At 45.9% G+C, this 17,377-nt stretch overlaps 3 protein-coding genes across 3 annotated transcripts; all 3 read right to left on the bottom strand.

The window, feature by feature from the left end:
• Positions 1–771: 771 nt before the first annotated feature.
• LOC128484016 (DC-STAMP domain-containing protein 2-like) lies at positions 772–3,435 on the bottom strand. The gene has a single exon (XM_053460336.1). It carries the CDS (start codon positions 3,433–3,435, stop codon positions 772–774), a length of 2,664 nt encoding a protein of 887 aa, XP_053316311.1.
• A 3,902-nt stretch (positions 3,436–7,337) lies between these two features.
• On the bottom strand, positions 7,338–10,001 carry LOC128484015 (DC-STAMP domain-containing protein 2-like). The gene has a single exon (XM_053460335.1). It carries the CDS (start codon positions 9,999–10,001, stop codon positions 7,338–7,340), a length of 2,664 nt encoding a protein of 887 aa, XP_053316310.1.
• A 3,892-nt stretch (positions 10,002–13,893) lies between these two features.
• On the bottom strand, positions 13,894–16,557 carry LOC128484014 (DC-STAMP domain-containing protein 2-like). The gene has a single exon (XM_053460334.1). It carries the CDS (start codon positions 16,555–16,557, stop codon positions 13,894–13,896), a length of 2,664 nt encoding a protein of 887 aa, XP_053316309.1.
• Positions 16,558–17,377: the final 820 nt, after the last annotated feature.

The following is a 17,377-nucleotide window of genomic DNA, read 5'->3' as shown; positions in this document are numbered from 1 at the left end:
CTATACGCGTGTTTGGCTTAATTTACTGAGTGGTAAAATGTGACTTGCACCCCATCTTCTTTTTTTATCCCTATGTTCATATCTACTACAATTTAAATAGAAGCAGTACACATTAGTACTCATAAACATCTGGGACTATGCTATGCAGCTTATACTACAACATGACCATTGAATCTGAATGCGGGAATTGACCATTCGGGTAACTTTCTTTTTAGTTTTCCCATTATATATTTTTCGGTAGCATTAAAATATAAGTATTACATTTAAAGAGATGCTGAAACCTGTGAATTTGGCGATTAAAGCCAGCAAAACTAAATACCTCCCAGATGCGAATGGCTTTGAAAATGATGCATCAGTCTAGTTCTGTATTCAGCAGGTATAGACGATCTACTGTCAGCAATACTGACCTAAAGTGCTAGCTTCTGTTGGATCTGCTTGTCATAAGAATGGATTGGGCATTCAGTTGGCAGTAACGACTCACATCTGGGGACATTAAATATTGAAAGGAATACGTACAGTAGACCTGAAGTATTAATCCTTTTTTGTTCGTTTTCTAAAAAAATAATAAAAAAAGAACATTTAAAATGTCTTAAAAGAAACCTGCTATTTGTTTTCCCAAACCCAAAGTCAAAATTTATTTAAGAGTGAAAGGCGCAAAAAACTGTGGTCTAAACCAGCAGGAACAGGATGCAAGCCGATTCACTTGGTGGTGAAGGGATTACAAAGGAAATTTAGGTAGAAGAAGGGGTGGGTATAGTTCTGAATTCCATTCTAGTTTCCACCTCCATTCTTCACCGCCCGCCGTCCTCTCCTCCTGGGTGGCCTCTGCCGCGCGGGGGTGACCAGATCCCTCTTCCTTCGTGCTTCTGTCCACTTTGTGAATGGGGAGGTCGTGTGGTCCTCAGAATCTGAAGAGTCAGTGTCCTCTGTTGAGTTCTGATATTCAAAATCTGTATCTTCAGAGTCCTCACTGGATTCAACCTCACTGATTCCTGAGCTCTCATCTTCCTCCCTGCCGCGGACCTCCTCCTTATACTTCTCCAGGAGCTTCTCGCCTAACGCTGCTCTGCTACCCTGGCTACGGAGAACCTGTTTGAGGCGATCCTTCACAACCTCTTTCAGCTTCTTCCTCTTTCCTTTCTCTTCAGCCTTAATGGTTTTCATGGCATCGATCCAGAGGTGGACCTGTTCTTCGTCACTGGAGTCGACCTCCTCTTCGATAGCCTCAGAGTATGCCAGTGGAGCCATACAAATTGTGCAGATGTTATTAAGGATCTCAAAGCAGCCCCTGCAGTACATCCCTTTACAGCCTGGGGTGATGCAGGCCACGCAGTCCTGCCCCTCGCTGCCAGTGATTGTCTTGGCACATGCCATGCAGTACTGCTCATTGGTGCCCAACAGCTGGGCAAACCAGCGGCACCCGGGGAGTTTTGCCGCCAGGACCTGCAGGAAGCTAGAGTGCCCCCCGTCCTCTGCATTCATCCTCACGCTCCTGATCAAGGAGTCCTCAATGTTTGTGCGTTTGGTTATCAAGTTGTTGTAAAGAAAACAGATGCGCTCCTGCTCACGGGATGGGTAATAATAGGCACAGATTACGCGCTGCAGCCTCCGTATGTAGACGCCAAATATCGCAATGAGGAAGCACAGGCCATACATTGAACCTATGAGTATGTATCCTTTAAAGTCTGGGGCGGACGGAGCGACTAGGCATTTCTTTGACAAAACTGTCAAGTTCCCTCTCTGAAGGATGTCAAACGCAGACACCACATTGGAGAAGATTTCGCTGGCATAACCGGAGCCGTTGATCAGCACAGAGAACGTCACCGGAGCTCTGGCAACCACGTCCGCTTGCAGCAGGTAATACACCATGTCCAGCACCCAGTAGATGATGAAGTCCATCACCATCATAAATGCGACCACCAGAACATTTCGGAAGACGTTGATGATGTCAAAAGAATATCCCTTCCTCTCACGTTTGGTCAGGTAAAGCGAACCTGGCAGGATGAAGTTGTAGGCCTCTCTGGCGGAAAGGGGCAGGAGGGTTCTGCGCCCTTGCTTGGCTCTCATCACGTCCAGCTCTATGAAGGACCGCGTTATGTAGATATTGTCGTGGTTATCTTCATAGAGGTACTTGCGCTGGTACCGAGCGGCCATGATGTAGATGAAGAGGCAAACAAATGTCATTGAATAGCTGAACATGCTGAGCACATCCAGATAGGGGTTCAGTGTGCTCTGCACTTCGCTCATGATGCCGACTGCCACCTGCTTGATGCTCTTGCTGGAGTTCAGGTTTATGTCGAAGTCGTGAATAACCGTCACGTTAAACTCAAACTTGTCCTTGATGTTGCGGAGCATGTTGATGATGGGGTTTTTCACATGCTTTCGGACATATTTCTGGAGATACTTTGGCAGGAGGCATAGGATTGTAGCGGTTTTAGCCAGTCCACACAGCGGTTTGAAGGCGTCCACAATGTAGCACAGGAATGACAAGAATGGCATCACCTGGAAGCACTGATTCCGTGCCGTGTCAAATATTTTCCTGCACTTTAGATAGGGAACTTCCAGTTCCTCGTTACAGACCTCCCCGATATTGGCGATAAAACGCCACACATTCCGCAGGACGCGTCCGATGTGCTTCACTCCGTCTGTCACCGTCTTGAAGAACTTTCTGGCCCGATCGGCCACTCCTTTCAGCCTCTGGCCGATGTTCCTCAGAATATCCAGCGCACTCACTAACGGCCTTTTAACTTTTTCCAGGAGCTCCTTGGTCTGGTTCATGGCCAGTTCCACGCCGCAGGACACGGACTCAGATGAGCGCCGGAAATTCTCCAAGGTGTTGGCTGCAGGTCCCTGTAAGGCCAGCGAGAAGGCGACCAGGAGCACGATGGTCTTGCCCTCAATTGAGAAGAGCTGGGGCAGCATAAGGAACACTGTGACCCGCATCTTCATGAAGAAGGCCATGCCGAGGGTGAGGAGGATGCAGATGACCACTGAGGACACGATGCAGTACTTCAGGCTATAGTTCTTCACAAAGAGGACGATGGCCGCATACATGGCGGTGAGAATCAACCCAAAGGTGAAGGCGCCACAGCTCCTCAGAGAAGATTTCACCGCGTTGTCCTCTCGGAGTTGGGCTCTCACCTCCTTTTTGTCCTCGTCAATGTAATCCTCGGCGCTCACTTCCTCGACCTTCACTTCTTCAGGGCACAGGTTTGACAAGCAATCGCGGGAGCAGTCACAGGGGCAGTCGCGAGGGCAGTCGCAGTCCCGCGGGCAGTCGCAGGGGCAGTCGCAGGGGCACTTGCGCTTGCAGGGGCACTTGCAGGAGCAAGGACAGTTGCAGGAACAGGCGCAGGGGCAGGCACGCCGGCATAGGCCACATGTGGTTTTGCAGCAGGTACACATCCATTCCCAGGGGCCTAGTGTTGTCCCCATCTCGTCAGTTGTTTTTGCGACAATATCTGCCCTGACTTGCCTCACTCAGCGATCACAAAAGCAGGAGGAGAAATGGGTCAAAATGAAGAAATAAAAGTCAGTCTCTTTACTAATCTTTTGCACTACTGGAGGTTCAGTCACTACAAGTAGCTTGCTGTCTCCTCTAGTACTGAAGCTCCACGCCCAGTGTGAGGTTATTATGCTCTGATGATGTCACAATAGCACTGCTGTCATGACAGGGAGAGCAGGGCACATGCCAGCACCTACGGGGGAGGGGCACCTTGCTTTTTATAAAGATGAACTGACATAACGGTTATGAGAAGCTTATTAAACTATATATATATATATATATATATATATATATATATATTTATCTCTCTCTTTCTCTCTCTCTCTATATATATATATATACATTAAATTACATATCCTTTAAGCCATAAAATCTGGTTGTAGTCAGAAAAATCTGTGCGGCACAATTCAGTCCTTGACTAAAAGATAATAAAGGGTATGAGCCAAAATGCATGTAAGGACCATATCACGTAATGAAACCACAAGGGTTTGCTTTGAGAGCAGCCAAACCTCTTTACCAGCAGTTAGACCAAAGGGACTGTAGAAAGAGACCTGAGGTATCTAAAGTGTAAAATGACAGACACATGTTTCTAATTTAAGTTGGTGGAGATCCCAGAACAGTACTGAATGCCCAATTATTGCTTTGGCAGAAATCCCTTAACAGTATGCAAGGATCTCAGCAACTCGGAAATTGGGCTCATTTGCCTCTTATAATTCTAAGTCTATTATTCACAGAACTTGACAAAGTCACTGGGTCAGCATTGAGAGGGTTAAACACCCTTGCTATAAGGTTTTGTTTTTGCTTTACTTGTCCAGTGTGTTTATTTGGTTTTACACCATTAAGATCAATTAAAGTTTAGTCAGGTCATTGAGTCAATTGTGGCTAACTCTGGTTTTGGAGCCTCCTCGTGTATACCGCCTTACTAATCCAACAGACATCTTGGCAGAGGTGCCCCTACCATCTAGGTGCCCTGCCCAGGGTTGCCTGTATGTTAATGCCGGTCTACCTTTTGGGGCTTACATCCTAATGACATTTTCACCACACCACAAGATTGCAGAGTAGAAAAAATGTGTCACGCAGAAAGATTCATTTCAGCGGCTTATGTGTGTATGCAGGGTGGAAGCCACTAAAACTGGCTAGGAGAATGGCTTAGCTGTATAAGTAATAGATACATTGATACTGTTCAAACCTGACATTGATTTACCCTTGCAGCTTTTTCGCTGAGGCAGCTGTTTCAAAATTCATATCAGTATATTGGAATCTTTGAACTCTCCTCAGTTGGCCATATACTAACAGTTTCATAAACTAATGAGATACATTGTTTTATTAGTGTCATTTTGTAGTGATTTAGTTTACTTCAGGGAAGCTGAGATCTATGTCTCACTGTGGAACAGGCAGCATTATCTAGTCATTTCCCTGCCCCTTGAAGTTTTTTGAAGCATATATTAATGTCTTAAATCTGTAATCTTTAAACATCGTGGCATATGTTTTAGTGTATGGAACTGCAAAATCTAGGACTTGAAAGGAAATCTAGGAAAGTGAAAGGTACAAAATGTATTTTAAGTAGATTCAAAGTAAACCTGTGTTTAAACTCTGTTTAAAGTTTGTTGGTTAAATTATTTTACACTACATTACAATGAGAGATGGACAGTGTGGAGAAAACCCAACTAAGGTCTAGATTGGTTAAAGTTAAACTCTAGCCACGATATGTCTTTTGATGTTTGTGATAGCCGAGGGTCACCTATTATTTTCCTGTTTTTTATGCAAAAGCATAGAGCGATTAATCAGAACTCGTTTGCGCTGTTTCCCTGCCCTCAGCTTTTTGCCTTGCTGGAGATGCGTTCCATTGAACAGCTCTGGAGCCGCAGTGTCTCCAGCAGGTGTTTATTCCTTTTCTTTCACGTAAACAAAACCCCAAAATATTCAAGTAGGTCCTATGTACTTTAATATGCATTAATCGTTGGTAAGGTATTTTGGGGCTGGATCCATTCTTCTTTGTATGCCAAAAGCTCTGATTCCCCCCCCCACACAAAATACTCTTTGATTTCATAGATAACAGGATGCCACACTCCTAGGCCTGATGGCAGAAAGGGTGGTGGTGTAGGCATCCTTCTCTCACCTGACTGCACCTTCCAGCATATACCAAGCCCTCCCTCCCTCTCATTCTGTTGCTTTGAAGTTCACACAATCCATCTTTTCTCTCCACTCTCTCTTCAAATTGCTGTCATATATCGCCCTCCAGGCCCTACCTCACAGTTCTTTGACTGCCTGGCTCCCTTTCTTCCTCTCTCCTAATATCCCCTGCCTTATTCTGGGTGACTTTAACATTCCTTTAGATATATCTAACAACTCTGCTAGCTCTAAACTCCTCTCCCCGACATCCTCCTCTGGTCTGAGGACACTCACTTGATCTGGTTTTCTCCAGACATCCTCCTCTGGTCTGAGGGACTTCCTTATCTTCCTTGCACGTCGCTCCTCTTCTGCTTCCCCACTCTGTGAAACCCTCCACTGGCTCCCAATTGCCTTTAGAATTACATTTAAAATCCTGGTACTGACATATAAGGCCATCCATTATACGGTTCCTCCATACATTTCTGACCTCATTAGCAAATACTCTCTTACTCGATCCCTACGTTCTTCCCATGGGCTAAGGCACTCCTCCTCACTTATCACCTCTTCCTTTTCCCGTCTACAAGATTTCACTCGAGCTGCCATATATCTCTGGAATCTACTCCCAAGGAACCTTCAGCATTCACCCTCCCTCCCTCCCGACATTCAAGAAACATCTCAAAACCCACTTCTTCAGAGAAGCATACCATCTTAGCTGCTAGAACTTCCTTGTCATTGATACAACCATCACACTACCTCTCACAGTTTCTCTGTGCCTTATGTTTGTCACCCCATTCCCTCAAGATTGTAAGCTTGCGAGCAGGGCTCTCTCTGTCAATTCTTGTCTTGTCATATCCCTTGAATTCATGTACTGTAGTAAGCCCTGCGTAAACTATTGGCGCTATATAAATAAAAGATAATAATAATAATAATAATAATAATGGGGAATGATCTATACGCGTGTTTGGCTTAATTTACTGAGTGGTAAAATGTGACTTGCACCCCATCTTCTTTTTTTATCCCTATGTTCATATCTACTACAATTTAAATAGAAGCAGTACACATTAGTACTCATAAACATCTGGGACTATGCTATGCAGCTTATACTACAACATGACCATTGAATCTGAATGCGGGAATTGACCATTCGGGTAACTTTCTTTTTAGTTTTCCCATTATATATTTTTCGGTAGCATTAAAATATAAGTATTACATTTAAAGAGATGCTGAAACCTGTGAATTTGGCGATTAAAGCCAGCAAAACTAAATACCTCCCAGATGCGAATGGCTTTGAAAATGATGCATCAGTCTAGTTCTGTATTCAGCAGGTATAGACGATCTACTGTCAGCAATACTGACCTAAAGTGCTAGCTTCTGTTGGATCTGCTTGTCATAAGAATGGATTGGGCATTCAGTTGGCAGTAACGACTCACATCTGGGGACATTAAATATTGAAAGGAATACGTACAGTAGACCTGAAGTATTAATCCTTTTTTGTTCGTTTTCTAAAAAAATAATAAAAAAAGAACATTTAAAATGTCTTAAAAGAAACCTGCTATTTGTTTTCCCAAACCCAAAGTCAAAATTTATTTAAGAGTGAAAGGCGCAAAAAACTGTGGTCTAAACCAGCAGGAACAGGATGCAAGCCGATTCACTTGGTGGTGAAGGGATTACAAAGGAAATTTAGGTAGAAGAAGGGGTGGGTATAGTTCTGAATTCCATTCTAGTTTCCACCTCCATTCTTCACCGCCCGCCGTCCTCTCCTCCTGGGTGGCCTCTGCCGCGCGGGGGTGACCAGATCCCTCTTCCTTCGTGCTTCTGTCCACTTTGTGAATGGGGGGGTCGTGTGGTCCTCAGAATCTGAAGAGTCAGTGTCCTCTGTTGAGTTCTGATATTCAAAATCTGTATCTTCAGAGTCCTCACTGGATTCAACCTCACTGATTCCTGAGCTCTCATCTTCCTCCCTGCCACGGACCTCCTCCTTATACTTCTCCAGGAGCTTCTCGCCTAACGCTGCTCTGCTACCCTGGCTACGGAGAACCTGTTTGAGGCGATCCTTCACAACCTCTTTCAGCTTCTTCCTCTTTCCTTTCTCTTCAGCCTTAATGGTTTTCATGGCATCGATCCAGAGGTGGACCTGTTCTTCGTCACTGGAGTCGACCTCCTCTTCGATAGCCTCAGAGTATGCCAGTGGAGCCATACAAATTGTGCAGATGTTATTAAGGATCTCAAAGCAGCCCCTGCAGTACATCCCTTTACAGCCTGGGGTGATGCAGGCCACGCAGTCCTGCCCCTCGCTGCCAGTGATTGTCTTGGCACATGCCATGCAGTACTGCTCATTGGTGCCCAACAGCTGGGCAAACCAGCGGCACCCGGGGAGTTTTGCCGCCAGGACCTGCAGGAAGCTAGAGTGCCCCCCGTCCTCTGCATTCATCCTCACGCTCCTGATCAAGGAGTCCTCAATGTTTGTGCGTTTGGTTATCAAGTTGTTGTAAAGAAAACAGATGCGCTCCTGCTCACGGGATGGGTAATAATAGGCACAGATTACGCGCTGCAGCCTCCGTATGTAGACGCCAAATATCGCAATGAGGAAGCACAGGCCATACATTGAACCTATGAGTATGTACCCTTTAAAGTCTGGGGCGGACGGAGCGACTAGGCATTTCTTTGACAAAACTGTCAAGTTCCCTCTCTGAAGGATGTCAAACGCAGACACCACATTGGAGAAGATTTCGCTGGCATAACCGGAGCCGTTGATCAGCACAGAGAACGTCACCGGAGCTCTGGCAACCACGTCCGCTTGCAGCAGGTAATACACCATGTCCAGCACCCAGTAGATGATGAAGTCCATCACCATCATAAATGCGACCACCAGAACATTTCGGAAGACGTTGATGATGTCAAAAGAATATCCCTTCCTCTCACGTTTGGTCAGGTAAAGCGAACCTGGCAGGATGAAGTTGTAGGCCTCTCTGGCGGAAAGGGGCAGGAGGGTTCTGCGCCCTTGCTTGGCTCTCATCACGTCCAGCTCTATGAAGGACCGCGTTATGTAGATATTGTCGTGGTTATCTTCATAGAGGTACTTGCGCTGGTACCGAGCGGCCATGATGTAGATGAAGAGGCAAACAAATGTCATTGAATAGCTGAACATGCTGAGCACATCCAGATAGGGGTTCAGTGTGCTCTGCACTTCGCTCATGATGCCGACTGCCACCTGCTTGATGCTCTTGCTGGAGTTCAGGTTTATGTCGAAGTCGTGAATAACCGTCACGTTAAACTCAAACTTGTCCTTGATGTTGCGGAGCATGTTGATGATGGGGTTTTTCACATGCTTTCGGACATATTTCTGGAGATACTTTGGCAGGAGGCATAGGATTGTAGCGGTTTTAGCCAGTCCACACAGCGGTTTGAAGGCGTCCACAATGTAGCACAGGAATGACAAGAATGGCATCACCTGGAAGCACTGATTCCGTGCCGTGTCAAATATTTTCCTGCACTTTAGATAGGGAACTTCCAGTTCCTCGTTACAGACCTCCCCGATATTGGCGATAAAACGCCACACATTCCGCAGGACGCGTCCGATGTGCTTCACTCCGTCTGTCACCGTCTTGAAGAACTTTCTGGCCCGATCGGCCACTCCTTTCAGCCTCTGGCCGATGTTCCTCAGAATATCCAGCGCACTCACTAACGGCCTTTTAACTTTTTCCAGGAGCTCCTTGGTCTGGTTCATGGCCAGTTCCACGCCGCAGGACACGGACTCAGATGAGCGCCGGAAATTCTCCAAGGTGTTGGCTGCAGGTCCCTGTAAGGCCAGTGAGAAGGCGACCAGGAGCACGATGGTCTTGCCCTCAATTGAGAAGAGCTGGGGCAGCATAAGGAACACTGTGACCCGCATCTTCATGAAGAAGGCCATGCCGAGGGTGAGGAGGATGCAGATGACCACTGAGGACACGATGCAGTACTTCAGGCTATAGTTCTTCACAAAGAGGACGATGGCCGCATACATGGCGGTGAGAATCAACCCAAAGGTGAAGGCGCCACAGCTCCTCAGAGAAGATTTCACCGCGTTGTCCTCTCGGAGTTGGGCTCTCACCTCCTTTTTGTCCTCGTCAATGTAATCCTCGGCGCTCACTTCCTCGACCTTCACTTCTTCAGGGCACAGGTTTGACAAGCAATCGCGGGAGCAGTCACAGGGGCAGTCGCGAGGGCAGTCGCAGTCCCGCGGGCAGTCGCAGGGGCAGTCGCAGGGGCACTTGCGCTTGCAGGGGCACTTGCAGGAGCAAGGACAGTTGCAGGAACAGGCGCAGGGGCAGGCACGCCGGCATAGGCCACATGTGGTTTTGCAGCAGGTACACATCCATTCCCAGGGGCCTAGTGTTGTCCCCATCTCGTCAGTTGTTTTTGCGACAATATCTGCCCTGACTTGCCTCACTCAGCGATCACAAAAGCAGGAGGAGAAATGGGTCAAAATGAAGAAATAAAAGTCAGTCTCTTTACTAATCTTTTGCACTACTGGAGGTTCAGTCACTACAAGTAGCTTGCTGTCTCCTCTAGTACTGAAGCTCCACGCCCAGTGTGAGGTTATTATGCTCTGATGATGTCACAATAGCACTGCTGTCATGACAGGGAGAGCAGGGCACATGCCAGCACCTACGGGGGAGGGGCACCTTGCTTTTTATAAAGATGAACTGACATAACGGTTATGAGAAGCTTATTAAACTATATATATATATATATATATATATATATATATTTATCTCTCTCTTTCTCTCTCTCTCTCTCTATATATATATACATTAAATTACATATCCTTTAAGCCATAAAATCTGGTTGTAGTCAGAAAAATCTGTGCGGCACAATTCAGTCCTTGACTAAAAGATAATAAAGGGTATGAGCCAAAATGCATGTAAGGACCATATCACGTAATGAAACCACAAGGGTTTGCTTTGAGAGCAGCCAAACCTCTTTACCAGCAGTTAGACCAAAGGGACTGTAGAAAGAGACCTGAGGTATCTAAAGTGTAAAATGACAGACACATGTTTCTAATTTAAGTTGGTGGAGATCCCAGAACAGTACTGAATGCCCAATTATTGCTTTGGCAGAAATCCCTTAACAGTATGCAAGGATCTCAGCAACTCGGAAATTGGGCTCATTTGCCTCTTATAATTCTAAGTCTATTATTCACAGAACTTGACAAAGTCACTGGGTCAGCATTGAGAGGGTTAAACACCCTTGCTATAAGGTTTTGTTTTTGCTTTACTTGTCCAGTGTGTTTATTTGGTTTTACACCATTAAGATCAATTAAAGTTTAGTCAGGTCATTGAGTCAATTGTGGCTAACTCTGGTTTTGGAGCCTCCTCGTGTATACCGCCTTACTAATCCAACAGACATCTTGGCAGAGGTGCCCCTACCATCTAGGTGCCCTGCCCAGGGTTGCCTGTATGTTAATGCCGGTCTACCTTTTGGGGCTTACATCCTAATGACATTTTCACCACACCACAAGATTGCAGAGTAGAAAAAATGTGTCACGCAGAAAGATTCATTTCAGCGGCTTATGTGTGTATGCAGGGTGGAAGCCACTAAAACTGGCTAGGAGAATGGCTTAGCTGTATAAGTAATAGATACATTGATACTGTTCAAACCTGACATTGATTTACCCTTGCAGCTTTTTCGCTGAGGCAGCTGTTTCAAAATTCATATCAGTATATTGGAATCTTTGAACTCTCCTCAGTTGGCCATATACTAACAGTTTCATAAACTAATGAGATACATTGTTTTATTAGTGTCATTTTGTAGTGATTTAGTTTACTTCAGGGAAGCTGAGATCTATGTCTCACTGTGGAACAGGCAGCATTATCTAGTCATTTCCCTGCCCCTTGAAGTTTTTTGAAGCATATATTAATGTCTTAAATCTGTAATCTTTAAACATCGTGGCATATGTTTTAGTGTATGGAACTGCAAAATCTAGGACTTGAAAGGAAATCTAGGAAAGTGAAAGGTACAAAATGTATTTTAAGTAGATTCAAAGTAAACCTGTGTTTAAACTCTGTTTAAAGTTTGTTGGTTAAATTATTTTACACTACATTACAATGAGAGATGGACAGTGTGGAGAAAACCCAACTAAGGTCTAGATTGGTTAAAGTTAAACTCTAGCCACGATATGTCTTTTGATGTTTGTGATAGCCGAGGGTCACCTATTATTTTCCTGTTTTTTATGCAAAAGCATAGAGCGATTAATCAGAACTCGTTTGCGCTGTTTCCCTGCCCTCAGCTTTTTGCCTTGCTGGAGATGCGTTCCATTGAACAGCTCTGGAGCCGCAGTGTCTCCAGCAGGTGTTTATTCCTTTTCTTTCACGTAAACAAAACCCCAAAATATTCAAGTAGGTCCTATGTACTTTAATATGCATTAATCGTTGGTAAGGTATTTTGGGGCTGGATCCATTCTTCTTTGTATGCCAAAAGCTCTGATTCCCCCCCCCACACAAAATACTCTTTGATTTCATAGATAACAGGATGCCACACTCCTAGGCCTGATGGCAGAAAGGGTGGTGGTGTAGGCATCCTTCTCTCACCTGACTGCACCTTCCAGCATATACCAAGCCCTCCCTCCCTCTCATTCTGTTGCTTTGAAGTTCACACAATCCATCTTTTCTCTCCACTCTCTCTTCAAATTGCTGTCATATATCGCCCTCCAGGCCCTACCTCACAGTTCTTTGACTGCCTGGCTCCCTTTCTTCCTCTCTCCTAATATCCCCTGCCTTATTCTGGGTGACTTTAACATTCCTTTAGATATATCTAACAACTCTGCTAGCTCTAAACTCCTCTCCCCGACATCCTCCTCTGGTCTGAGGACACTCACTTGATCTGGTTTTCTCCAGACATCCTCCTCTGGTCTGAGGGACTTCCTTATCTTCCTTGCACGTCGCTCCTCTTCTGCTTCCCCACTCTGTGAAACCCTCCACTGGCTCCCAATTGCCTTTAGAATTACATTTAAAATCCTGGTACTGACATATAAGGCCATCCATAATACGGTTCCTCCATACATTTCTGACCTCATTAGCAAATACTCTCTTACTCGATCCCTACGTTCTTCCCATGGGCTAAGGCACTCCTCCTCACTTACCACCTCTTCCTTTTCCCGTCTACAAGATTTCACTCGAGCTGCCATATATCTCTGGAATCTACTCCCAAGGAACCTTCAGCATTCACCCTCCCTCCCTCCCGACATTCAAGAAACATCTCAAAACCCACTTCTTCAGAGAAGCATACCATCTTAGCTGCTAGAACTTCCTTGTCATTGATACAACCATCACACTACCTCTCACAGTTTCTCTGTGCCTTATGTTTGTCACCCCATTCCCTCAAGATTGTAAGCTTGCGAGCAGGGCTCTCTCTGTCAATTCTTGTCTTGTCATATCCCTTGAATTCATGTACTGTAGTAAGCCCTGCGTAAACTATTGGCGCTATATAAATAAAAGATAATAATAATAATAATAATGGGGAATGATCTATACGCGTGTTTGGCTTAATTTACTGAGTGGTAAAATGTGACTTGCACCCCATCTTCTTTTTTTATCCCTATGTTCATATCTACTACAATTTAAATAGAAGCAGTACACATTAGTACTCATAAACATCTGGGACTATGCTATGCAGCTTATACTACAACATGACCATTGAATCTGAATGCGGGAATTGACCATTCGGGTAACTTTCTTTTTAGTTTTCCCATTATATATTTTTCGGTAGCATTAAAATATAAGTATTACATTTAAAGAGATGCTGAAACCTGTGAATTTGGCGATTAAAGCCAGCAAAACTAAATACCTCCCAGATGCGAATGGCTTTGAAAATGATGCATCAGTCTAGTTCTGTATTCAGCAGGTATAGACGATCTACTGTCAGCAATACTGACCTAAAGTGCTAGCTTCTGTTGGATCTGCTTGTCATAAGAATGGATTGGGCATTCAGTTGGCAGTAACGACTCACATCTGGGGACATTAAATATTGAAAGGAATACGTACAGTAGACCTGAAGTATTAATCCTTTTTTGTTCGTTTTCTAAAAAAATAATAAAAAAAGAACATTTAAAATGTCTTAAAAGAAACCTGCTATTTGTTTTCCCAAACCCAAAGTCAAAATTTATTTAAGAGTGAAAGGCGCAAAAAACTGTGGTCTAAACCAGCAGGAACAGGATGCAAGCCGATTCACTTGGTGGTGAAGGGATTACAAAGGAAATTTAGGTAGAAGAAGGGGTGGGTATAGTTCTGAATTCCATTCTAGTTTCCACCTCCATTCTTCACCGCCCGCCGTCCTCTCCTCCTGGGTGGCCTCTGCCGCGCGGGGGTGACCAGATCCCTCTTCCTTCGTGCTTCTGTCCACTTTGTGAATGGGGGGGTCGTGTGGTCCTCAGAATCTGAAGAGTCAGTGTCCTCTGTTGAGTTCTGATATTCAAAATCTGTATCTTCAGAGTCCTCACTGGATTCAACCTCACTGATTCCTGAGCTCTCATCTTCCTCCCTGCCACGGACCTCCTCCTTATACTTCTCCAGGAGCTTCTCGCCTAACGCTGCTCTGCTACCCTGGCTACGGAGAACCTGTTTGAGGCGATCCTTCACAACCTCTTTCAGCTTCTTCCTCTTTCCTTTCTCTTCAGCCTTAATGGTTTTCATGGCATCGATCCAGAGGTGGACCTGTTCTTCGTCACTGGAGTCGACCTCCTCTTCGATAGCCTCAGAGTATGCCAGTGGAGCCATACAAATTGTGCAGATGTTATTAAGGATCTCAAAGCAGCCCCTGCAGTACATCCCTTTACAGCCTGGGGTGATGCAGGCCACGCAGTCCTGCCCCTCGCTGCCAGTGATTGTCTTGGCACATGCCATGCAGTACTGCTCATTGGTGCCCAACAGCTGGGCAAACCAGCGGCACCCGGGGAGTTTTGCCGCCAGGACCTGCAGGAAGCTAGAGTGCCCCCCGTCCTCTGCATTCATCCTCACGCTCCTGATCAAGGAGTCCTCAATGTTTGTGCGTTTGGTTATCAAGTTGTTGTAAAGAAAACAGATGCGCTCCTGCTCACGGGATGGGTAATAATAGGCACAGATTACGCGCTGCAGCCTCCGTATGTAGACGCCAAATATCGCAATGAGGAAGCACAGGCCATACATTGAACCTATGAGTATGTATCCTTTAAAGTCTGGGGCGGACGGAGCGACTAGGCATTTCTTTGACAAAACTGTCAAGTTCCCTCTCTGAAGGATGTCAAACGCAGACACCACATTGGAGAAGATTTCGCTGGCATAACCGGAGCCGTTGATCAGCACAGAGAACGTCACCGGAGCTCTGGCAACCACGTCCGCTTGCAGCAGGTAATACACCATGTCCAGCACCCAGTAGATGATGAAGTCCATCACCATCATAAATGCGACCACCAGAACATTTCGGAAGACGTTGATGATGTCAAAAGAATATCCCTTCCTCTCACGTTTGGTCAGGTAAAGCGAACCTGGCAGGATGAAGTTGTAGGCCTCTCTGGCGGAAAGGGGCAGGAGGGTTCTGCGCCCTTGCTTGGCTCTCATCACGTCCAGCTCTATGAAGGACCGCGTTATGTAGATATTGTCGTGGTTATCTTCATAGAGGTACTTGCGCTGGTACCGAGCGGCCATGATGTAGATGAAGAGGCAAACAAATGTCATTGAATAGCTGAACATGCTGAGCACATCCAGATAGGGGTTCAGTGTGCTCTGCACTTCGCTCATGATGCCGACTGCCACCTGCTTGATGCTCTTGCTGGAGTTCAGGTTTATGTCGAAGTCGTGAATAACCGTCACGTTAAACTCAAACTTGTCCTTGATGTTGCGGAGCATGTTGATGATGGGGTTTTTCACATGCTTTCGGACATATTTCTGGAGATACTTTGGCAGGAGGCATAGGATTGTAGCGGTTTTAGCCAGTCCACACAGCGGTTTGAAGGCGTCCACAATGTAGCACAGGAATGACAAGAATGGCATCACCTGGAAGCACTGATTCCGTGCCGTGTCAAATATTTTCCTGCACTTTAGATAGGGAACTTCCAGTTCCTCGTTACAGACCTCCCCGATATTGGCGATAAAACGCCACACATTCCGCAGGACGCGTCCGATGTGCTTCACTCCGTCTGTCACCGTCTTGAAGAACTTTCTGGCCCGATCGGCCACTCCTTTCAGCCTCTGGCCGATGTTCCTCAGAATATCCAGCGCACTCACTAACGGCCTTTTAACTTTTTCCAGGAGCTCCTTGGTCTGGTTCATGGCCAGTTCCACGCCGCAGGACACGGACTCAGATGAGCGCCGGAAATTCTCCAAGGTGTTGGCTGCAGGTCCCTGTAAGGCCAGCGAGAAGGCGACCAGGAGCACGATGGTCTTGCCCTCAATTGAGAAGAGCTGGGGCAGCATAAGGAACACTGTGACCCGCATCTTCATGAAGAAGGCCATGCCGAGGGTGAGGAGGATGCAGATGACCACTGAGGACACGATGCAGTACTTCAGGCTATAGTTCTTCACAAAGAGGACGATGGCCGCATACATGGCGGTGAGAATCAACCCAAAGGTGAAGGCGCCACAGCTCCTCAGAGAAGATTTCACCGCGTTGTCCTCTCGGAGTTGGGCTCTCACCTCCTTTTTGTCCTCGTCAATGTAATCCTCGGCGCTCACTTCCTCGACCTTCACTTCTTCAGGGCACAGGTTTGACAAGCAATCGCGGGAGCAGTCACAGGGGCAGTCGCGAGGGCAGTCGCAGTCCCGCGGGCAGTCGCAGGGGCAGTCGCAGGGGCACTTGCGCTTGCAGGGGCACTTGCAGGAGCAAGGACAGTTGCAGGAACAGGCGCAGGGGCAGGCACGCCGGCATAGGCCACATGTGGTTTTGCAGCAGGTACACATCCATTCCCAGGGGCCTAGTGTTGTCCCCATCTCGTCAGTTGTTTTTGCGACAATATCTGCCCTGACTTGCCTCACTCAGCGATCACAAAAGCAGGAGGAGAAATGGGTCAAAATGAAGAAATAAAAGTCAGTCTCTTTACTAATCTTTTGCACTACTGGAGGTTCAGTCACTACAAGTAGCTTGCTGTCTCCTCTAGTACTGAAGCTCCACGCCCAGTGTGAGGTTATTATGCTCTGATGATGTCACAATAGCACTGCTGTCATGACAGGGAGAGCAGGGCACATGCCAGCACCTACGGGGGAGGGGCACCTTGCTTTTTATAAAGATGAACTGACATAACGGTTATGAGAAGCTTATTAAACTATATATATATATATATATATATATATATATTTATCTCTCTCTTTCTCTCTCTCTCTCTATATATATATATACATTAAATTACATATCCTTTAAGCCATAAAATCTGGTTGTAGTCAGAAAAATCTGTGCGGCACAATTCAGTCCTTGACTAAAAGATAATAAAGGGTATGAGCCAAAATGCATGTAAGGACCATATCACGTAATGAAACCACAAGGGTTTGCTTTGAGAGCAGCCAAACCTCTTTACCAGCAGTTAGACCAAAGGGACTGTAGAAAGAGACCTGAGGTATCTAAAGTGTAAAATGACAGACACATGTTTCTAATTTAAGTTGGTGGAGATCCCAGAACAGTACTGAATGCCCAATTATTGCTTTGGCAGAAATCCCTTAACAGTATGCAAGGATCTCAGCAACTCGGAAATTGGGCTCATTTGCCTCTTATAATTCTAAGTCTATTATTCACAGAACTTGACAAAGTCACTGGGTC

This window comes from Spea bombifrons, chromosome 3, assembly GCF_027358695.1.
Source record: "Spea bombifrons isolate aSpeBom1 chromosome 3, aSpeBom1.2.pri, whole genome shotgun sequence".
NCBI lineage: Eukaryota > Metazoa > Chordata > Amphibia > Anura > Pelobatidae > Spea > Spea bombifrons.
Note: the sequence above shows the minus strand (reverse complement) of the source record. Positions and strands in the feature narration are given on the sequence as shown.

Bases quoted from the DNA above. Each gene is read 5' to 3' on its own strand.
- LOC128484016 (XM_053460336.1), bottom strand. From the start codon at position 3,435: ATGGGGACAACACTAGGCCCCTGGGAATGGATGTGTACCTGCTGCAAA.
- LOC128484015 (XM_053460335.1), bottom strand. From the start codon at position 10,001: ATGGGGACAACACTAGGCCCCTGGGAATGGATGTGTACCTGCTGCAAA.
- LOC128484014 (XM_053460334.1), bottom strand. From the start codon at position 16,557: ATGGGGACAACACTAGGCCCCTGGGAATGGATGTGTACCTGCTGCAAA.